Raw genomic sequence first — 23,821 nt, 5'->3', positions numbered from 1 at the left:
ATTTATCACTGCTCAATAAAATGACATCTCAGTGTTTCAGTGAATTTTTGGGACTGTAATCTCGTAAAGTCTCAAGAGATTCCAGTATCAGGGGCCGTTCTCCAGTGTTGGAAGCATTGGTAGATCACTTCACTCCTCCAAGGGTGAAGCGATCCACTCCGCTTCATAAACAGGCACACAGAGGAGAAAAATCTCCTCCGTGAATGCCGGTGAAGGAAGCAGTGAATAGATTTCACTGCTTCATAAAAGGACACCGTATTCTCTGAAAAATGGACAAGAAATCATGAATTCTTTCAGGATATGGAAACTTATGTGTATATATATATATATTATATATATATATATATATTTATATATATATATATATATATATATATATATATATATATATATATATATATATATATATATATATATATATATATATATATATATATATATATATATACATACATACACACACACATAATATTTCACAAAAGTGAGTACACCCCTCACATTTTTGAAAATATGTGACAACACTGAAGAAATGACACTTTGCTACAATGTAAAGTAGTCAGTGTACAGCTTGTATAGCTGTGTAAATTAGCTGTCCCATCAAAAAACCTCAACACACAGCCATTAATGTCTTAATCACTGGCAACAAAAGTGAGTATGCCCTAAGTGAAAATGTCCAAATTGGTCTCAATTAGCCATTTTCCCTCCCCGCTGACATGTGACATGTTAGTGTTACAAGGTCTCAGGTGTGAATAGGAAGCAGGTGTGTTCAATTTGGTGTTATCGCTCTCACTCTCTCATACTGGTCACTGGAAGTTCAACATGGCACCTCGTGGCAAATAACTCTCTGAGGATCTGAATAAAAAGAATTGTTACTCTACATAAAGATGGCCTAGGCTATAAGAAGATTGCCAAGTCCCTAAAACTGAGCTGCAGCAGGGTGGCCAAGACCATACAGCGGTTTAACAGGACAGGTTCCACTAAGAACAGGTGTCATCATGGTCGACCAAAGAAGTTGAGTGCACGTGCTCAGCATCATATCCAGAGGTTGTCTTTGAGAAATAGACATACGAGTGCTGCCAGCATTGCTGCAGAGGTTGAAGGTGTGGGGGGTCAGCCTGTTAGTGTTCAGACCATATGCTGCACACTGCATCAAAGTGGTCTGCATGGCTGTCATCCCGGAAGGAAGCCTCTTCTAAAGATGATGCACAAAAAAGCCTGCAAACAGTTTGCTGAAGACAAGCATACTAAGGACATAGATTACTGGAACATGTCCTGTGGTCTGTTAAGACCAAGATAAACGTACTTAATTCAGATGGTGTCAAGTGTGTGTGGCAGCAACCAGATAAGTGTGTCTTGCCTACAGTTAACCGTTTCCTGATAGGCTCACACAGATATACTGCAGCAGAATGGCTCCCCTGGGCGAAATCCTGCATGGGTACGTCCATTTCTTTAGCAGCCACCAGAGGGGGACCCGATGCGCGTGCACGAGCGCCAGCATGGGGATTTGTGTGTGTAATCACACAAATCCCTATGCTATCAGGGAAGAGGAGCCATATCGTTTGTTCCTATCAAGTAGGAAATTTCTCCTCTCCTAGTCAATCCTATCCTCCACGGATAGAACACACTGAGGGAACACACAATTAACCCCTTGATCGCCCCCTAGTGTTAACCCCTTTTCTGCCAGTAAAATTTACAGTAATCAGCAGTAGTGTATTTAGGTTTAGTGCTGCCCTAGGCCTGACTAAACTCGTGCACCCCCTAATTTAAATATCACCCACCCCTTTCTGTTTAAGGCCCACCCTGAAATTTTCGACTGGGGACACTAGGTTTGAGGGCCTGGGGGAAAATAAACTGACAGGGGCTATAAGCCTCCCTTACTCGATCCAAAATGAAAAAAATAAATAAAAGTGTTGCCTATAGTTCTACTTTAAGCACACATTTCTGATAATTTTATGGAGAGGACTAAGAAAATATAACCATGCCAATGGTGCAGCAGAAAACATAGCACAGCGAAGAATGTTTGTGGTCCAGGATGATAGGACAGTCAAAATTAGAAGCAGCGCCCCCACAGTTGAGGCCGCTTTATGGGGGAGCTAGACTAATTTGCCTTTCAGCCCAGTCCGCCCCATAAATCTGGCGCAACACTTATGTAGCGCAAGCCGGCGGGAACTCTTTCCGTGATGCCCCCCTGCAAAGTGCTGCCCTGGTAATCAGTGCATTTTTATAGGACTGATCGCTGTATAATGTCAATGGTCCTAAAAAAGTGTCAAAAGTTTCCGATCTGTCTGTCGCATTACCGCTAAAAATTGCAGATCACTATTAGTAAAAAAAAAAAAAAATGCCATAAATCTTTCACATAGTTTGTAGACACTATGGCCTGGATTCAGATACATTTTCGTATCTATCGGCGGGTGTAGCGTATCTCAGATACACTACGCCGCTGTAACATACGGCACAAGTTCCGTATTCAGAAAGAACTTGCGCCCTAAGTTACCGCGGCGTAGTGTAAATGTGTCGGCGTAAGCCCGCCTAATTCAAATGTGGATGATGTGGGCGTGTTTTATTCAAATTACTTGTGACCCCACGTAATTGAAGTTTCTTACGAACGGCGCATGCGCCGCCTGTGAACGTTTCCAAGTGTGCATGCTCCAAATAACGCCGCAAACTGTCAATGCTAGGGCTGTACTTACGTACAGCCCTATTCGCGAACGACTTACGCAAACAACGTAAAATACGACACTGTTCGTTCGTTTCCGACGTCCATACCTAACAAGACTTACCCATGCTTTATGAGGGGTAACTTTACACAGGAAAATGCCTTACGTAAACGACGTAAAAAAATTCGCCGGGTGGACGTACGTTTCTGAATCGCTGTATCTACCTAATTTGCATATTCAACACAGAAATCTATCAAACTTTTTTTTGTGCTGCCTAGCCCACAAATGTATATACATGAATTCATACTGTTAATTCATACTATTTTATATATATTTTTATTGATCATGTCATGTACTTTCATTTATTTATGACTATTTTGTCATGTGTGCAACTATATTATGTGTCATTACTTTATATACAATATGCACCTTGAGCCGGTTCACATTGGGGCGACCTGCTATCTGACTTCAGGTCAAGTCTCCTCAAGTCGTGCTGTCCAGAAAAGCAATGGAAGTGAATGGGAGCCGTCTTAATACACACAACTGAAGTCGCTCCGACTTCAGAAAAGGTTCCTTTACTACTTCAATCAGACTTCTAGGCGACTTGTACCCATTGATTTCAATGCAAGTCGTCTCCAAGTCTGATCCCTGTACATAATGAGGCAACTTAGAGGCAACTTTTCAGGAAGCAGAGAGGAATTTACCCAGAAGCACACAGGTACTCCCCTGTCCCCCCTGTCCCCAGGCAGCCCCCACCTTCCTAGACACTGATTACTTTCAGTTTGTCTCTGTATACCTCTATACACCATGTCTACCAGAGCCAGGGAAGAGAATAGAAGAGAGGCTCTGGATAATGAGTCCCTTATAAGGTTCATCAAGGAGAGACCAGACAGACAGACATTACAAAAACCAACTGAAGAGGGACAATGCCTGGCTGGATATTTGTCGCCTGTCCTTTGAGGATTTTGATGTATTGTCCCAGACCAACCGCACTGCCAAATGTAAGTTTAAAGAGGAGTTCCACCCATTTTTTTATGTTTGGCTGTGCTGCATGCCCTTTTTTTGCGTAATTTTCAGAATGGGCAATAATTTTTTATTTTTTGGATGGTAAATACCTTTTTTCACGTTTTTATCCACAGCTTCCTGCCTTAATCGCCTAGGCGATTAAGGCATAAGGCTATTTGCAAGGGTTCCTGGGATATCGGCGTCATGTATCCCATAGCTCCTTGCGAATTCGCCTCCTCCTGAAATCTTGTGTTTTTTCCCTGTGTGCAGGAAGAGAGAGAGGAGCTTTCTGAAGTCATCGGTGAAGTCGAGGTGGGCGGGACAGAGCAGCTATCGATCGCCAGCCAATTCTATGGCTTCTAAAGAAAGGGGGCGGAGCCGCATGCACATAGCGGCCCGCCCTGACCCCATCCTATTGGCTGGCGATCGATGGCTGCTCTGTCCCGCCCACCCCGACATCGCCAATGAATTCTAAAAGCTCCTCTCTCTCTCTCTCTCTCTCCCTATATCACACACCTGTCACTTTGTATAACAATGTGCAATGTCGAGCCGTGCTGGAGGGGGAGAGAGAGAGGAGCTTTTAGAATATTCATCAGCGATGTCGGGGTGGGCGGGACAGAGCAGCTATCGAACGCCAGCCAATAGGATGGGGCCAGGGCGGAGCCGCATACATAAATAATTGGCTGGTGTTCAATAGCTGCTTTGTCCCGCCCACCCAAACATCGACAATCAATATTTTGAAAGCTCTTATCTCCCTCTCTCCCCCTGCACAAAGTTATATTATAATACAGAGTCACACAAAACAGAGGCAGACTAAGGGAGTGATTACTGCGGCCAGGAACGTCAGGGGCGCCAGATGTGCAAAATTAAAATAAAGACAGTAATTATTTAAAAACAACATAAGGATCGTGTCACCCAGTTTTGGTCCACACTTCTCTTTCCTCTCCTCGCCTGTGTTGTGATTGACAGGTTGCTATAACATGGGGGCGGGAACTTCGACAGACTCAAGATTACCATAGCAACCTGTCAGGAAGACGGACGGCCTCCCTGAAGCATTACTAAGCATGTGCGAGATTTGCTGGTGCATGATGGGTAGATAGCTGCAAAGAAATCCAGGAAATATACACAAGAAGGCTTCAGATGCCCACAACTAGAATGGAAACTGCCTGCTTCCGAGATCAGTAAGTAACCAAGTATTTTTAAAGAAAGTAAAAGCGCTAAAAGAATGACATGTTATGCGGCCAGGCTTTGCATCCCAATTAAATGGTTGCAGTCCTCCCCCCCTACTATTTCTGATTGGATAAAAAAAGTTCAACATATAGCAGATATGGAAAACCTAATCCATCAATCGAACGATTCCTCTAACAGTTTCAATAAAAAATGGGCATGCTGGTCTAACTTCACAGAATCTAGTGAATTTCAGTTATTGTCTATCAATTGAACTCACCGGCTTTCATCTGTTCCTTATGGAATAAGTTTCATCAAGTTTCGCACGAGATGGTATTTTATGTGTTTATTTGACTCTTTTTATTGCTGCCACACTTCATTTCATAAGCTTCTTCCCCTTTCCTTGTCCTCTCTTCCCTTTCCCTACTCCATTTCTCTCTAAAATATGATACACTGTTATTTGTTTTCAGTGACTAGAATTGTTGTTTCTCCTTATTGAAATTGACTAATTGTATATGTATCACAATACTCGACTTGAATTTGATTGTTGAACCACTGTATGTTTATTTACATATTGAAAATTAATAAAAACATTTAAAAAAAAAAAAAAAGAATGACATGTTAGAAATATTCATTTTCAGGTTATGACAGTTAAAGAGCAGTGTTTAAAAAAAAATGTTTGGGGGACTGGAGCTCCCCTTTAACCTTTATTATATGTCTGTTTTCCTTGACTAGGCATGATGGTTGTAGTTCCATACAGGCCACTTGTTTTCACAGAGAATGGGTGCATGAACCCCCCCCCTTGTCTACATCTCTACCCAACTCTGAGCACCATGCCTTGTTTCCAACCCCTACTCACCTCCAAAGACTACTCCTTCTGGCGATTTGTGGTACTAACAGTTTTGGATAGAACTTTTTACCAAGACAAGCAGTATAATAGATACCTTGCAGACAGCAACAATAGAACACACCAGCAACAATAGATCCCCTGCCAGCAACAGTAGATCCCCTGCCAGCAACAGTAGATCCCTGCCAGCAACAGTAGATCCCATGCCAGCAACAATAGATCCCCGACAAAAGTATATCCCTGACAGGAACAATAGATCCCCATACAACAACAGTAGATCCCTAACAGGAACACTAGTTTCCCTGACAACAACAGTATATCTCTGACAGGAACAATAGATCCCCTGACAACAACAGTAGATCCCTGACAACAATAGATCCCTGACAGGAACAATTGTTCATGTGACAACAACAATAGATTCCTCACAACAGTAGATCCCTAACAAGAACACCAGTTCCCTGACAACAATAGATCCCCTTAAAACAACAGTAGATCCCTAACAGGAACACTAGTTCCCCTAACAATAGATCCCTGACACATTAGATCCCTGACAGAAACAATAGTTCCTGTGACAACAACAATAGATCCCTGACAACAGTAGATCCCTAACAGGAACACTAGTTCCCCTGACAACAATAGATCCCAAGCAACAGAATATCCCTGGCAGGATCAATAGATCCTTATTGATCAATACTGCCAAACCAGCTGCTATGACAGCTGACATTACTTAACGCACTGGGAGTATTTTGGACACAGAAAAACAGGGAACAGGGAAGAAGAAATTAAACAGGAAGAAGAATGATGTCAAAAGAGCTTAGAAGCTCCGATTGGCCACTTCTAACATTCCCTGTCCTGGAGGCGACTTCAAATCGTGTTGTAAATCGCCCCAGATCGCCTGGAGTTGCCCCAGGTCGCCCTGTGGTTCATGCTGAAGTCGTGTTGGAGTTGCCTCTGAAAGTCGTGCTGGAAGTCGTGTCGCCCCAGTGTGAACCGACTCTTATAATGAATGTTATGCATTTATATTTAACCACTTCCATACAGGGCACGTATACACCTTCCCGCCCAAGCCAATTTTCAGCTTTCAGCACTGTCGCACTTTGAATGGCAATTTCGCGGTCATGCTACACTGTACCCAAACAAAATTTCCGTCCTTTTTTCCCCACAAATAGAGCTTTCTTTTGGTGGTATTTGATCACCCCTGCGATTTTTTTTTTTTGCGCAACAACTAAAAAAAGACTGAAAATTTAGAAAAAAAATTACGTTTTTATTTTTTTCTGTTAATTTTTTTGTAAATAAGTACGTTTTCTCTTTCAATTACGGGCAATGATATGGCGGCACTGATGAGATGGCACTGATGGACATCGATGAGGTAGCACTGACGGGCACAGATAAGGTGGCACTGATTGGCGGCGCTGGTATGCGGCACTGATGGGCACACATAGGCGGCACTGATGGGCACACATAGGCGGCACTGATGGGCACTCAGGCAGCACTCATGGGCACTCATGGGCGGCACTGATGGGCACATATAGGCGGCACAGATGGGCACTCATGGGTGGCACTTATGGGTGGCACTGATGGATACTTATGGTTGGCACAGATGGGCACTGATAGGTGGGCACTGGGCATGGATGGGCACTGATGGACACTGTGGGTGGCACTGATGAACACTGTGGGGTGGCACTGATGGACACTGTGGGGCGGCACTTATTTTTCCTATGTTGCCAGTCAGTGCCCATTTGTGGGCACTGATTGGCATCTTTTTTTTATTTTTAATGGGGTTTTTTTTTTTTACTTTTTTTTTTTTGAGACTTTTTTATTTTTTTGAGACTTTTTTTTTGTTTGTTGCCCTTCCCTGGTGGTCCAGGGTGGGCTTCCCTGGTGGTCCATGTGGCGATCCGAGGGGGGGCTGCGCTGATAAACAATCAGCGCGAACCCCCCCTGTCAGGAGAGCCGCTGATCGGCTCTCCTCTACTCGCGTCTGTCAGACGGCTCTTCCTGTTTACATCGTGATCAGCCGTGGTTGGACACGGCTGATCACGTGGTAAAGAGTCTCCGTGAGAGACTCTTTACCGAGATCGGTGTTGCGGGGTGTCAGACTGACACCCCGCAACAACGATCGCCGCGATGCGGGGGCGCGCAGCGGCTTAGAATCCTGAGGACGTCATATGACGTCCAGTCAGGATTCTACAACCACTTTGCCGACGTCAATTTGTCATTGGCGGGCGGCAAGTGGTTAATATGTCAATAAAACATGTTTCAGTTATTCTGACCTAACCAGTCAACAACCTCTTTTAAAGTCCCAACTTCCTTTTTTTGTCTATAACTTTTGCGCAAAATAATCAATATACGCTTATTGCGATTTTTTTTTTTACCAAAAATATGTAGAAGAGTATAAATTAGCCTAAACTAATGAAGAAATTTGTTTTTTTGTTTTAAATGTTGGGGAGATATTTATTATAGCAAAAAGTAAAAAATATATATATTTTTTTCAAAATTGTCGCTCTTTTTTTGTTTATAGCGCAAAAAATAAAAACCGCAGAGGTGATCGTGATCAAATACCACTGTGCTGCCTTCGCAATGTATATTACATGCTTGGCACTCAGCAGTGTCTGTTTCTTTAAGACCCTCCATTTTCTTGAAGCCTAGAGGCGGGTCTTCTCTGTACTGTCTAAGGCTTTCTGGGACATATCCTGTTCATTCCAGCTCTAGCTACTGTAGTGACCAGATCCACAGGACATCCTAAAGCTAATACAGATTGCAAACCTGACGAACACCAAAGCCTGTGAGTAAAGGGGTTTTGCTAGTTCAGCTTGTGTAGAGGGATGTTAGACATTGCAGATAGATAATGTGTGTTTCAGTGTAGTAAGCAAGCACATGTTAGTTAGGCCCTATCTTTTGTATTAGCTATGTATAATGTATGTTGCTTGAATAGCCATGCTTACATTTGTCTTTTTATGTTTGTTTCACAGTTTTACCATATCATCACATATCTCATACGAACACTATCTTACTTATTATAGCTCAGTAAAGATTGCATCAGTTTAACAAACCAGCACTCCTTTCATTGAGATTCGGTTTATACTTGATGTGAAGCTGTGTACCTGAAGCAACACGCAGCCGAGGCATTACAGTAAAAAGGCTTTAAAACGTTGTCAGAAGCAGTTAAACAGCTTTGAATCGTCCTCCACAGTAAAAGGACTAATAACTCCTTTCAGCCACGTGGAGTGAAACGAAAGTGAAACTAATTTCTCTCACTCACTACAACACTGATACTGCCTGTGTCCAGTCATTATCCACGCTGCCAGCTAAATCAAGATGCAGAACACAGAGAACAACACTCTGACAGTTAACCCTCAATGCTCCTATAAGGAGGATGGCACACACAGCTTGCCAAGAATCAAGTCTAGATGCACAACACTGTCTAGACTAGAGCATCCAGTCAAACAAATCTGACTTCAGCTAGCGCCGATTCAGCAAGATCTAAGCGTACTAGTTCTAGACATTCAAGCATCACCAGTCTGTCATTGGCTAGCGATAAAGCGACTAAGGCAAGAGCAAAAGCAGAGGCAGCTTGCGCCATGGCTTCTTATGCAGAGCAGGAAGCTGAATTGATGAGAGAACAAGCAAAAAGTGAATCTGAAGCACTCAAAAAGAAAGCAGAAGTGGAAGCATCTTTACACTTACTCAAACAACAGAAAAACGCTGCAGCAGCCTTAGCCGAGGCAGAAGTTTTCACAAGGGCTGCTGAAGCTCAGTTCGATGGCATAGAAAACCAGATGTCATCCCACAGCGCAATCCAACGCACCCGTGAGTACGTACAGTCACAAGCAACCATGTACAGTGACCAGCAGTCCAATGACGTACCTAGGTCTTCATTGACTCCACCGGCAATAAGCAACTTTGATACTATGCAACATTGCAAGGCTGAATCAGAATCTCAGTGTGGGAAGTCAAGTGGTCGCATGCTCAGAGACCAATCTGCCAACCCTCCAAGAGTGCAAACGGATGCTCGCGTACTCCCTCCTCAAGCAAATACAAGTCTGCATTATAGCAGAAAGACTTACAACAGATGAGAACAACCACCTAAACAAAGTGGATTCAGTCAAGCGCCTCATCAGCCTTACCAGCCACAGCCATACCCTGAGTTTACACCCGAGAATTATTCGCCAGACGCAACAAGTGCTATAGAAGTGGCAAGATTCCTGATGCGCCGTGAGATAGTGGGCGCTGGTCTCATGAAATTCGATGACCGTCCAGAAAACTACTGGGCCTGGAAGTCATCTTTCCTGAGCGGTACCCAAGACTTAAATCTGACAGAGAACGGAAAGCTTGACCAGCTCGTCAGATGGCTAGGACCAGAGTCCACTGAGCAAGCCCAAAGGATCAGATCAGTACATGTTTATGATGCAGCAGCAGGACTTGCAATGGTGTGGCGGAGACTAGAACAATGCTATGGATCACCTGAAGTGATCGAGGATGCTCTTCTGAAAAGGATAGAAAACTATCCAAGAATAACAAACAAGGATTACCAAAAGGTGAGAGGTTTGGGAGACCTACTCTTAGAAATAGAAGCCGCTAAGTCTAGTGGATATCTGCCAGGTCTCTCATATCTGGATACAGCACGTGGAGTTGAGCCCATAATCGAGAAACTTCCTTACAACTTGCAAGAAAGGTGGGTAGCTCAAGCTTCAAGATACAAGAAAGATCATCGAGTTGCATTTCCACCGTTCGCCTTCTTCGCTGAATTCATAGAAGACCAAGCTGAAATACGCAATGACCCAAGCTTTGCTTTCCTGAACAAGAGAACGGCAAGCTTCCCAAAGGTAGAGCAGAAACCTCCAGGGCTTTACAAAGAACGCAGAGCAACAGTTTCTGTAAGGAAGACAGAAGTTCCGCCTGAATCTGCAGCCAATCAGGAAGACAACACAAGTAAGAAAGTTGAGGAGCCAGACAAAATATGTCCTATCCACAACAAGCCTCATCCACAGTTTCAGAAGTAAGACATTAGAAGAGCGCAAAGCTTATCTTAAAGACAATCGCATTTGTTTCAGATGTTGCGCTTCAATTCAGCATCTTGCAAAAGACTGTACAAAAACAATACAATGCGCAGAGTGTAACAGTGACAAACACTTGTCAACACTGCACCCGGGACCACCACAATGGAAACAAGAAGTTCCGGCAACTCAAGAAGATCATGGTGGGGAGCAAGGCGAGAGTACAACACCAGCTGTAACCTCAAAGTGCACTGAGATCTGTACAGAGCAGGGCCGCTCAAGATCATGCTCCAAGATATGCTTAGTCAAGGTGTATCCAGCAGGTTTCAGAGAAAAGGCAATCAAGATGTACACAGTCTTGGATGAACAGAGTAACAGATCTCTGGCAAAAACAGAATTCTTTGACCTCTTCGGTGACAAAGGAAGTCCAACTCCATACACCTTGAAGACTTGTTCTGGAGTTGTAGAGACAATAGGGAGAAGATCAAATAACTACATCATCGAGTCATTAGATGGAAAGACAAAGGTGACTCTTCCTACCCTCATAGAATGTGATGAGATACCAGACGACAGGTCAGAGATTCCCACACCTGAAGTTGTTCGTCATCACCCTCATCTGGTGCGAATAGCAGACCAAATACCAGCACTAGATCCAGATGCTGCAATCACCCTTCTACTTGGGAGAGATATTCTCAGAGTGCACAAAGTCAGAGAACAGTACAATGGGCCACACAATGCACCATTTGCACAACGCCTTGATCTCTGATGGGTCATCGTTGGAGAAGTATGTCTAGACGGACTGCACAAACCAGCAAAGGTAAATGTCTACAGAACACATCTGTTGCAGAATGGTTGTACATCTTGTCTCTGCCCATGTACCAACAGTCTACACATTAAAGAGAGATTAGACAACCCAACACATCATCGGAGTATCCAGAGGTGCATGGAAGACTTAGCCTCAACTGGAAATACAGATGAACTGGGTTGTAAGGTGTTTGAAAGAACACGAGACGACGACAAGCCAACACCCTCGGTGGAAGATACCCTCTTCCTCGAGATCATGGACAGAGAAGTCTACAGAGACAAGTCAGGCAGCTGGGTAGCCCCTCTACCCTTCCGGTCACCACGCCTTCGCCTTCCTGACAACAGGGTACAAGCAGAGAAACGCTTCACTTTGTTGCAGCGCACTCTACAAAGAAAGCCAAATATGAAGAAACACTTCCAAGCCTTCATGCAAAAGATTTTTGACCACGAGCAGGCAGAAAAGGCACCACCACTACAAGAAAACCAAGAACACTGGTACTTACCAATATTTGGGGTGTATCATCCTCAGAAACCAGGTCAGATACGTGTAGTATTTGACTCTAGTGCGAAGTACGAAGGCACCTCACTAAATGACGACCTTCTCAGCGGACCTGACCTGAACAACACACTCCTTGGAGTACTCATCAGGTTCAGAAAAGAACTCGTAGCAGTAACAGCAGATGTACAACAGATGTTCTACTGTTTCTTCGTTCGAGAAGATCACAGAGACTACTTAAGGTTCCTGTGGTATGCAGACAATGACTTTAACAAAGACATCACAGAGTACAGGATGAAGGTACATGTGTTTGGAAACAGCCCTTCCCCAGCTGTAGCTATCTACAACCTGAAACGAGCAGCACAGCAAGGTGAAAGACATGGTCAAGAAGCCAAACAGTTCGTCATGAAGAACTTCTACGTGGACGATGGACTTGCTTCTTTCTCCAGCAACGAAGAAGCTATTAAAGTGGAGTTCCACCCATAAATATAACATTACATCAGTAGTTTTAAAAAAATGTCATTAGTCCTTTAAGAATTTTTTTTTTTTTTTAGATGCCTTCAAAGTGTTGTTGCTAGGCAGAATAGTTAATCTTCCCTCTTCCTGCACCTAGGTGCTTAAGCTTCCTAACCTACACCGCACAGACTCCTGGGAATGTAGTGGGTGTAACTTTCCAGGAGTCTGTGCACTCCCCAGTCTCGAAGAATCATGTGACTTGGACAGTACAGGTGCTGAAACCTGATCTGAAACCTATTACACTGCTTGTGTAGCACTGAGCATGTGCGAGATCTGCAAGGCTGAAATCCAGGAAGTCATACAGTCTGGCTTCATGATGCCCACACTTAAGATGGCCCCAGTCAATTTGTATTTTATAAAGTGTCTAAATGCTGTAACAACCTAACAAAACGAACCTTAGTTTACAGACTAACTTTACTAGAATACATTAAGCTTGTGTATTACAGGGGTATTTATATTTAAAAAGTGAAATTGTGGCCGGAACTCCGCTTTAACGTCCTGAAAAGTACAAAAGAAATGTTGGCAGAATCCAACATAAGATTGAACAAGGTAGCTTCCAACAGCAACAGAGTCATGGAAGCATTTCCAATGGAAGACCGTGCTAAAGACCTCAAAGACTTAGATCTAGGAACAGAATCACCACCCTTGCAAAGAAGTCTTGGGCTTAGTTGGGACCTAAAGACTGACAGTTTCACCTTCAGGGTCTCCAGAGAAGAGAAACCATTCACAAAAGAGGTGTCCTATCTACAGTCAACAGTCTTTATGACCCCCTGGGATTCGTAGCACCCATCATCATGCAAGGCAAAGCTCTTTTGAGACAGATCACTACTGAGCAGGAACAAATTGACTGGGAAGAGAAGCAAATGCAGTGGAAGTTGTGGAAAGACTCCTTGTTAGAGCTTGAACAACTCAACATTCCAAGACTGTACGTATTTGTTTCCTTATCTGCTACAAAGAGGAGAGAATTATGCGTATTCTCTGACGCTTCCACTATGGCTATCGCAGCTGTAACTTACCTTAGGGTAATAGACACTTAGGGACAAAGCGATGTTGGGTTCATCATGGGAAAATCTAAACTAGCTCCCAGACCTGTTCACACTGTCCCACGTCTAGAACTTTGTGCTGCTGTCTTAGCGCTAGAGATGGCAGACATGATTACGACTGAACTGGACATTGAGATCCATGCAGTGAACTTTTATACGGACAGCAAGATTGTGTAAGGACGCTTCACAACGCTTCAAAAAGATTTTACACATACGTGACCAACAGAGTGACACGTATCAGAAAGTCTACAAGTCCAGATCAGTGGCATTACATCAGCACAGACAAGAACCCAGCTGATCATGAGACAAGATTGGTGTCAGCCGCTGCACTCAAGCAAACTAACTGGTTCATAGGTCCATCGTTTCTTGGTAAGCCAGAAACCAAAGAGACTACTCAGGTAGAGACCTTTCAGCTCATAGAACCAGATCAAGACAAAGAGGTAAGACTTCAAGTTGCAGTTTGTAAAACTTTAGTTACCAGAGACAGTCTGGGCGCCCATAGATTTAAAAGGTTTTCCAGTTGGAAGTCGCTGACCCGTGCAATCGGAAAACGTATCTGTCTAGCCAGATACTCCTGCAGAGCTACTAATACTGATCAACGTAGCAACGACCATCTTGAACAAGCCAAGGTTGCAATCATCAAATGCGTCCAGCAGGAAGTCTTTAAAGAAGAAATTCAAAGCCTTCTGAAAAAGGAAGAGATTTCTCGACACAGTTCGCTCAAGAGGTTGAACCCTATCCTCGACGAAGACAGAGTACTAAGAATTGGAGGTCGTTTGTCGGCAGCGGATATCACTATCCAAGAGAGACATCCCTTCATCATACCTAAGAATCATGACATCGCTCTTCTTCTGGTAAGACACTATCACGAGCAAGTTGCACATCAAGGACGACACTTCACTGAAGGAGCAGTACGGTCAGCAGGATTGTGGATCATAGGAGGTAAGAGACTAGTCTCCAGCGTGATCAGCAAATGCGTTACCTGTAAGAAGATTAGAGGGAAACTTGAGGTTCAGAAGATGTCAAACTTACCTGCAGACAGACTTGCTTCAGATCCTCCGTTCACTCACGTAGGTCTAGACGTTTTTGGACCATGGAACATCTCTTCTCGCAAGACCAGAGGAGTCAGTGCCGAAAGTAAACGTTGGGCTGTTCTGTTCTCTTGCCTGAGTACTAGAGCAGTTCATATTGAAGTGATTGCATCTTTATCCACTTCAAGTTTCATCAATGCCTTGAGAAGATTCTTCTCTATCAGAGGACCAGCGAAATTGATTCGTTCAGACCGTGGCACAAACTTTATTGGGGCCTGCAAGGAGTTGAAGATCATCTCTACAGACTCTGAAACAGGTTCCTATCTTCAAGATCAAGGATGCACTTGGACCTTTAATCCTCCACACGCATCGCATATGGGAGGAGCCTGGGAGAGGATGATTGGAGTAGCTCGTCGTATTCTGGATGCCATGCTCCTGAAGGTTGGGTCTACTCGCCTCACTCATTAAGCTTTGACTACACTAAGGCTGCATTCACACCTAAGCGACAGCCGCGTACGCGTGTAGCGGCAGATTTGCCGCGATTACAAATGTTTCTTTTTTTTTTTTTTTCTAAAGTATTCCCATTGCTGTCTATGGGAAAACGCGCCTGTCGCGTGAAAAAAAGGGTCCGGGACTTTTTTTCAGGCGACAGGCGTTGCGCGTCTATGAGATGTGAACCATCTCCATAGACGGCAATGGGAATTCTCCCCTCTAGCGACAGAAGCGTCCCGCGTCGGGCGTTTTGTCGCTTAGGTGTGAATGCAGCCTAATGGCTGAAGTCGTGGCCATTATGAACGCCAGACCTTTGGTTCCAGTGTCTACAGATCCGGAGATGCCGTCAGTCTTGACACCCGCAATGCTGCTGACCCAGAAGGTGGAACCAGTGACAGCTCCCACAGGAGACTTTGACCTCAAGGACTTGTATATCAAGCAATGGAGACAAGTTCAAAGCCTTGCGGACATTTTATGGAAGAGGTGGAGACAGGAATACCTGGTGACACTCCAGCCACGCAAGAAATGGCAAGATGACAAACCCAACTTACAAGTTGGAGACATTGTCTTATTAAAAGACACTCAGGCCCACAGGAACGAATGGCCTATTGGACTCATTGTGGGGACTGATCCTAGTAGTGATGCTAGAGTTAGAAAGGTTGAAGTTAGAATTGTTAGACAGGGCATTCCCAAGGTGTATGCTAGGCCTATTTCTGAAGTTTTACTTCTGTCCAAAGGTTAGTGACATAACAAAAGGTATGCCAGGTGGGGAGTGTGCTGCCTTTGCAATGTATATACATGCTTGGCACTCAGCAGTGTCTGTTTCTTTAAGACCCTCCATTTTCTTAAAGCCTAGAGGCGGGTCTTCTCTGTACTGTCTAAGGCTTGCTGGGACATATCCTGTTCATTCCAGCTCTAGCTACTGTAGTGACCAGATCCACAGGACATCCTAAAGCTAATACAGATTGCAAACCTGACGAACACCAAAGCCTGTGAGTAAAGGGGTTTTGCTAGTTCAGCTTGTGTAGAGGGATGTTAGACATTGCAGATAGATAATGTGTGTTTCAGTGTAGTAAGCAAGCACATGTTAGTTAGGCCCTATCTTTTGTATTAGCTATGTATAATGTATGTTGCTTGAATAGCCATGCTTACATTTGTCTTTTTATGTTTGTTTCACAGTTTTACCATATCATCACATATCTCATACGAACACTATCTTACTTTCCTGTTCATTATATCTCAGTAAAGATTGCATCAGTTTAACAAACCAGCGCTCCTTTCATTGAGATTCGGTTTATACTTGATGTGAAGCTGTGTACCTGAAGCAACGCGCAGCCGAGGCATTACAACCACCATAAAAAAAGCTCTATTTGTGGGAAAAAAAGGATGCAAATTGTGTAGATGGTCTGAAGCAATAATAATATGCAAAGAGTATAACACCACTTGTGATTCTATAAACACTGTACAATGATTAATATTCTATATAGAATTGTCAAATAGAGTCTGTCAACATAACCACCTGGGTACGTATTTGTCAAAGAAAAAAACAAATTCCACTGGATTCAAAGTAAAACAAAAGAGGTGTGGGTGAGAAAATATAACATGTCGGGATTGACAGCTCCAGTGACCAACCTGAGTGTTCCTCCACGTCGGCAGGATTGAGGAAGATGGACGCGGTAATACTGGACCCCTCGTTGTACACAGTGAAAGCTGTTCTCATATTAGACAACGATGGCGAGAGGCTCTTGGCAAAGTACTATGATGAAACCTATCCATCTGTGAAGGAGCAAAAGTCCTTTGAGAAGAATATCTTTAATAAAACGCACAGGACAGACAGTGAAATAGCTCTTCTTAAGGGTCTGACTGTGGTATATAAGAGCAGCATTGACCTGTACTTCTATGTTATTGGAAGTTCCCATGAGAATGAGCTCATGTTGATGGCTGTTCTGAATTGCCTTTTCGATTCATTAAGCCAGATGCTCAGAAAAAATGTAGAGAAAAGAACACTCCTGGAGAACATGGAAGGGCTGTTCCTTGCAGTTGATGAAATTATAGATGGAGGAGTCATTTTGGAGAGTGACCCCCAGCAAGTGGTTCATCGTGTTGCACTGAGGAAAACAAAAGAGAGAAGCGCCTCTGAGTATACTGGTTTAATTATAAAACATAAAAATATATCCAGCACTTACATCATAGTAGTATGGTGCAGTCGTGGGAGCTGGTATGCATGTGTAGCAGACAGTCCGCAAAGCGTGAGAGCTGGGCAGCCGGAGGGAGCCGGGGAGAGAGACGGCTAAGTCCTCGTTGTTGTGCCGCTGCTAGGCAATGAGTTCATCAGCTGTTGCGTGACGTCAGATCGGACGGTGGCTTTTGTTTTTCTCTTGTATACACCGAGCTGGCTTCGCTCCCGGATAGCAGCCCTGAATTACTGCCTTCAACCACAACAGTTCCTCATTATCATCCATCACAGCCTTTTTGGCATTTTGTTGGGACTGCACCTATTATGGACTTTTGAACATGAACAGTCATATCGTATATCCCTAATGTGGTTTGTGACTTTTTTAAATTAATTGATTCCTTAATTTTATTATTTTTCTATTATTATTTTTATTTATTTTTTAACCCCTTGCTGATTGCTTTGTGCAAACACCCTGAGCGCTGTACTCCATCCATTTTTTTTGTGTTGCACTGAGGGGTGATGATGTTCCTCTAACAGAACAAACGGTCTCTCAGGTGCTGCAGTCTGCAAAAGAGCAAATCAAGTGGTCACTCCTCCGATAGCGAGTTCATCTGTTCCAGGACATGTCCATTCCATCTTTTTTGAGACCTCCTGTCTAGTTCCCAGTTCCTACCCTTTGACTGTTTATATCCCTATGGTTTAAAGCAGTAGCACTGATGTCTACCACAGCAGCAAGAGGCAATAACTCATTGCATTGAAGTGCATTACAAATGTTTGCCGCCTTGTTAAAATCTTTATTTTATGTAACTTTACATTTGGCTACTGGTATGTGGAAATGGTGTGTAATTGGTTTCCTATCCCGCTGATGGTAAGAGCATAGATAAAGTACATATGACAGCCCTAACGTTTAAAAATGATCAGTCATTGTGTCAAGTTGCAGTTTTTATTGTAGAGATTACAAACAAATTCATTCTTTACAGTAAACGACTTGGACTACTGAGGGCCACAATTAGTTATAAATGTGATTATTATTGGAAACGGCATTGTAAATTTATATAATAGACAGAAAATAGTTCACACTATCTACATCCCTCTCAGCTTCATGGGAGATTATGCACATACTGCCTCACCCATTTACACAGTTAGCAATTGATTTACTCATCTAGGGATATTTATATTTTTATATCCACAGCACACAGGTTAAAGATGGCCACACGCATTACAACTGGGTTGGACTACATATGTATTGCCATATGTGTGGCCAGCTTAAGACTGATGCATGGATCAACAGGAGGCATTTCTTTTTTTAACAAACTGAAATTGTGTATTATAACTTTGAGGACCAATGTAGAGTATGCCATGTATACTTGTGCTATGTACTTCACCTTGAAAGTACAACTTTAATACTAAAACTTGCTTCTGTATTCGATAGTAGGATCATAAATCCTTATACTGAAGTCCAGAAGCAGCTGCTTTGTACTGAGGTTATGGTCTTCTATTGCTATCCAAAGTGCTGTACAAATTTGAGACCTTTATAATGATTAATAAATGACATACAAATATAAAAAAAAAAAAAAAAAGAAAATATAACATGTCTGAATGTAATGAAGATTGCACATAGCATTTTATTGTAAAATATTTTATATTATTTAGTATGTCAGCTGTATTAATTCTTATGCAATCTATTTGACAATAATGGGCAGTTACCCAAAGCCCCAGACTCCAAGGGGGTCTATCTGAATGCTAAGTTTTGCACTTCAGTGCTGGTAATAGAAAGTCATTTCAGCTTTGCAATAACTTAATCAGAAGTTGATCAGCAAAGACAGCCTATGTATTCTTTTCATTAAAGCCCCGTTTAGGTCACAGAAATAAATATGCAGTCAGACAGACTTTGTTCTAACAACCTACATTTTCCTAGTCTTTCTTCTCCTGTTCTGTTAAAGCAGCTGTACACTGTGTCCAAATATGACTGTGCAGTCCAGTACACACCAGAAATGTGCACTCTGTAACATAACAAATCTGGTTTGACGGGCCACCTTCCCTTCTCCTAACACAAGTCTGTGTAATATGCTTGTGCTGAGGAGTATGGATGTTACTGAACTCTGCCAGCACAGAGTAAAGGGTATTTTAAACATTTCCTAGAAAAAAAACATCACAATTCCTAACCTGCAGAGGTACAGTACTACAAAGGGATAAAAAAAGACGTTAGCCTTCAACTGGGCTTTAAAGATTTATTTTAAGGCGTGTTGCACACTTGCACACTTGCACACTATACTCCTGTTTGAGCATCTACTTTTTCAGACTTTTTTTCCTTGTATATATTTGTGTGTATTTTCGGGCAAATGCATCCGTGCAAATTCGTGCAAATTTTTGCACAAACCTATTCTCGCGTTCTTGTTTTGCAATATGTAACTTGCCATTTGTGCGCATGAGACGTAAATTACTGCCCAAAAATGCAAATTACATTTTTTTTTTTACTGAAGAATTCAAAGCGCTTGTTTATGCACCTGTGTGCATAGGCACATTATAAAATGAATGGGATGTATTTTAGCTCAGTAAAAAAAAAAAAAAAAAAAGCTGTACTGAGCTTTTTCAAGCTGCAGTGTGCAAGAGGCCTAAGAAACATACAAACACATACACAATCAAAAAAATACATATGAACACTTTGGGAGTTATTTACAAAAGGCAAATCCACTTTGCACTTGAAAGTGCAGTCACTATAAATCTGAGAGGTAGATCTGAAACAAGGGGAAGCTCTGCTGATTTTAGCATCCAATCATGTGCAAGCTAAAATGACCTTTTTTATTTTCCTTGCATGTCACCCTCAGATCTACAGCGACTGCACTTCCAAGTGCACTTTCAGTGCACTTGTAGAGCAAAGTGGATTTGCCTGTAGAAAATAACCCCCTTTTGCTGCATTCAATATAATTTACAATTTGAATACCATTCTAAATCTTTCAGAAATGCATTACAGAAACTAAACATGTACACCAATTCTTTTTACGTGATCCTTAAAATCTGCAAGAACCATGAATTAAAAACAGCCTGGAGCCCACAGTGCAAAAAAAGATCACCAGAGAAAACAAAACTTGTAAAGAGCAGCACCTCCCCCCTCGTCCCCCCAGCATTCCTGTGCACACAGCACTTGTCCCAATTTAAGTCCATGCAGGGGTTGCTGAGCTATCATGTCCAATATCTAGCCCTGGCCACCTACCTAGCTACCTGACCTACTATTCACATTGACCTACCCGACCACACTGAAAAAGGAAGACCGTTTTATAAACGGATCAAAATTTGCCTGGTTTTGCAGGGACCAGCCAAAATCGATCCATGTGTGGACACCGGTTGCAAACCATGGCTAATCCTAACATTGCTCTACTGTGCTCCTTACTTCTCCTATTCAGTTTACGCTGGGTTCAAATATGCTGCCCACCACCAGCTATTCTTCTCCTGATTTATACTGTTATTTGCCTGTCACTTACAGCTACTAGCTATCTCTGCAATAAATCAGTCTGGTCCTGTGCATTATATAAAAGAACACATCTCTGACATTCCTTTAGATGTACATGATCAAGCAACTCATCGTCAGATTGCATAGCTTGAAATCTGCACCACCCTGTGGCCTGCATAGAGGAGCATGCAGGTCTAAAGCAATGCCAGGTATGTGTTCTGTCATATAACGAACAAATATCTGAGCTGTGCTGTGATGTTTCTATGAGCAAGTGCAAAGTGCAGCAGACAGGCCCAGTGAGGAAGTCACTGGGTATCAGAAAAAAGGTATTTTTTGAAAGCACAATTATTTGATTTAGACATTTTAATTGCATGTTGATCACGGGGAACAAGGGAAGTTATATTATGTGTATATTACACTTTAGCTTTAAATCACTTTACAAATTCTCTGTTTTATTATTTGATATATAAAATAGATTTCAGGAAAATTTGAGGATTTTTTTTAATAAACAAGCTGGACTAAAGGATGCTTTGCTTGGTGTCCTGCTTTAAATCCCTCCTTCTAGATTTCCCAATATTTTAGATAGTAATTAAAAATGAATTACCCAATTATATTAACACTAAGGCCCCGTACACACGAGGAGACATGTCCGATGAAATCGGTCCGCGGACCGTTTTCATCGGACATGTCTCCTGGGATATTTTGGTCTGATGTGTGTACACACCATCATACCAAAATCCCCGCGGACAGAGAACGCGGTGACGTGGCGGTGACGTGGCGACGTGCGCAAACCAGGAAGTTCAATGCTTCCACGCATGCGTCGAATCAATTCGACGCATGCGCTGGATTTCGGTCCACTGGTTAGACGTAATAACCAGCGGACATGTCCGATTAGGCTTACTAACCATCGGACATGCCTGACGGACATGTTTCCAGTGGACAAGTTTCTAAGCATGCTTAGAAACTTTTGTCCGCTGGAAACCTGTCCGCTAGGCCATACACACGGTCGGACATGTCCGCGGAGATTGGTCTGCGGACCAGTTTCAGCGGACATGTCTCCTCGTGTGTACGGGGCCTTAGGCTTGGCTCACACTGGGGTGACCTGTGAGGCGACTTGGCTGCCTGACAAGTCGCACTCTATTCAGTGCAATGGAACCATTATAATCAGAGCAACTCAAGTCGCTCTAACTTAGAAAAAGGTACCTGTACTACTTGGCGACTTCGAATCGGCTTGCATTGACTTATATTAAAGAAGTCATTTGCAAGCTGTGCTGAAGTCACACTGTGCTGGGCGGCTTTAGCGTCGGGTGACTTTGAAGCCGCCCCAGTTTGAACCGAGACTAAGACCCCTTTCACACTGGAGGCATTTTTCAAGTGCTAAAGGGCTAAAAATAAGCACCTGTAAAGCGCCTGAAAAAGGTCTCCCCTTTCAAACCCAGTGTGAAAGCTAGAGTGCTTTCACACTGGAGTGGTGTGCTTGCAGGATGTTAGAAAAAGTCCTGCAAGCAGCATCTTTGGAACGGTTTAGGAGCGGTGTGTACCTATCTTAGGCCGTTAGTGGGGGTTAAAAGCGCCCGCTAATGGCCGAAAAGCGCCCGCTAATGGCCGAAAAGCGCCGCTAAAATTAGCGCCGCTTTACCGATAACGTGGCCCACTGGCAGTGTGAAAGTGCTCTTAGGCCTCTTTCACACTGCTGTTTCAATCCGGTCCACCTGTCACTTTTTCAGGAGGCCTTGATCAGTCAATGCATCCCTATGGACAGGTGGGTATCAACAGACTTATTTCTATTTACACCCATCTACCTCTGGGTCCGAACAGGTCTAAAAAGAAAATGGGAAGCAGATCGGAGGTAGCCAGGTGTCCATTCAGCAGATCCCTGATCAGCAGGAAATCAGCTCACAGATACCCTGCTGATCAGAACGGAATCAGCCCCATGTGAAAGGGGCCCTACATTTCTAAACTTCCATTTGCTGATATTTACTGCAAAACCTAGAATAAATGAGGCATGCAAACTAAGATCCAAATGCATATATTTGTAACGCAAGAGAGCAAATAGGCCTCTTTTGCAACTTTAATATTATGAAAGGGTATTAACTGTAATGACAAATTATTTTGATAATAATACACTGATTACATGTAATATAAGTATATATTTACTTTAATAAAGTATTATTTTGCAGACCACTTCTCGAGATTAAAATTGGATGCCCTGCTGTGTCTCAGCTTTGTCTTAAATCAGTTTTTGGCATGAATTGGAGGTTTGCAATTTAAAGTGGAGTTCCACCCATAAATATAACATTACATCAGTAGTTTTAAAAAAATGTCATTACTCCTTTACGATTTTTTTTTTTTTTTAGATGCCTTCAAAGTGTTGTTGCTAGGCAGAATAGTTAATCTTCCCACTTCCTGCACCTAGGTGCTTAAGCTTCACCGCACAGACTCCTGGAAATGTAGTGGGTGCAACTTTCCAGGAGTCTGTGCACTCCCCAGTCTCAAAGAATCATGTGACTTGGACAGCACAGGTGCTGAAACCTGATCTGACACTGCTTGTGCAGCACTGAGCATGTGCGAGATTTGCAGGGCTGAAATCCAGGAAGTCATACAGTCTGGCTTCATGATGCCCACACTTAAGATGGCCCCAGTCAATTTCTATTTTATAAAGTGTCTAAATGCTGTAACAACCTAACAAAACGGACCTTAGTTTACAGACTAACTTTACTAGAATACATTAAGCTTGTGTATTACAGGGGTATTTATATTTAAAAAGTGCAATTGTGGCCGGAACTCCGCTTTAACAGTCACTTGGGGGCACAATACATCTAGCTTGTCCAGCTCTTATCCTGTTGCTTTAATAAATTACCATAACAGCTATGATCTAATACAGTCCTTTCAAAACTTAACCATGGGGGACCTTTGAAGTAATTTTCAGGTCTTGAGCTTATAGCATGTCAGTGTACTCAGTAAGTTCTACATACAATACCAATAAAAACCCCAAAATCATGCTATATATCTCTTATAAATGTGAAACCTGTGCTTGAAACTTAAAAAATTACATATTTTTTTAATGACGTGAAAAATGGTCATTAAGAATTTAGAACATGCTCTATTTTTTTATGTAGTTTTTCACGTTGTTTCACGT

General features: G+C 42.8%; 2 protein-coding genes across 3 annotated transcripts in view; one reads left to right on the top strand and one right to left on the bottom strand.

Moving 5' to 3' along the window:
* Window positions 1-23,821, bottom strand: part of TSPAN4 (tetraspanin 4) — a 1,094,228-nt gene that overhangs the window by 679,666 nt on the left and 390,741 nt on the right. The window lies entirely within an intron of this gene.
* LOC120917315 (coatomer subunit zeta-1-like) lies at window positions 16,659-18,794 on the top strand. Its single transcript, XM_040328526.1, has 2 exons — window positions 16,659-17,168; window positions 17,746-18,794. Exons 1-2 carry the CDS (start codon window positions 16,723-16,725, stop codon window positions 17,831-17,833), a joined length of 534 nt encoding a protein of 177 aa, XP_040184460.1. The 5' UTR covers window positions 16,659-16,722; the 3' UTR covers window positions 17,834-18,794.

This window comes from Rana temporaria, chromosome 11 (genome assembly GCF_905171775.1).
Source record: "Rana temporaria chromosome 11, aRanTem1.1, whole genome shotgun sequence".
Classification (NCBI taxonomy): Eukaryota; Metazoa; Chordata; class Amphibia; order Anura; family Ranidae; genus Rana; species Rana temporaria.
This window is presented reverse-complemented; position numbering and strand designations above follow the sequence as displayed.

Excerpts from the sequence above, each read along its gene's own strand:
- LOC120917315 (XM_040328526.1), top strand. The coding sequence starts at position 16,723 with ATGGACGCGGTAATACTGGACCCCTCGTTGTACACAGTGAAAGCTGTT. Across the intron at positions 17,169-17,745 it reads GTTCATCGTGTTGCACTGAG|GGGTGATGATGTTCCTCTAA; the intron begins GAAAACAAAAGA and ends TGTTGCACTGAG.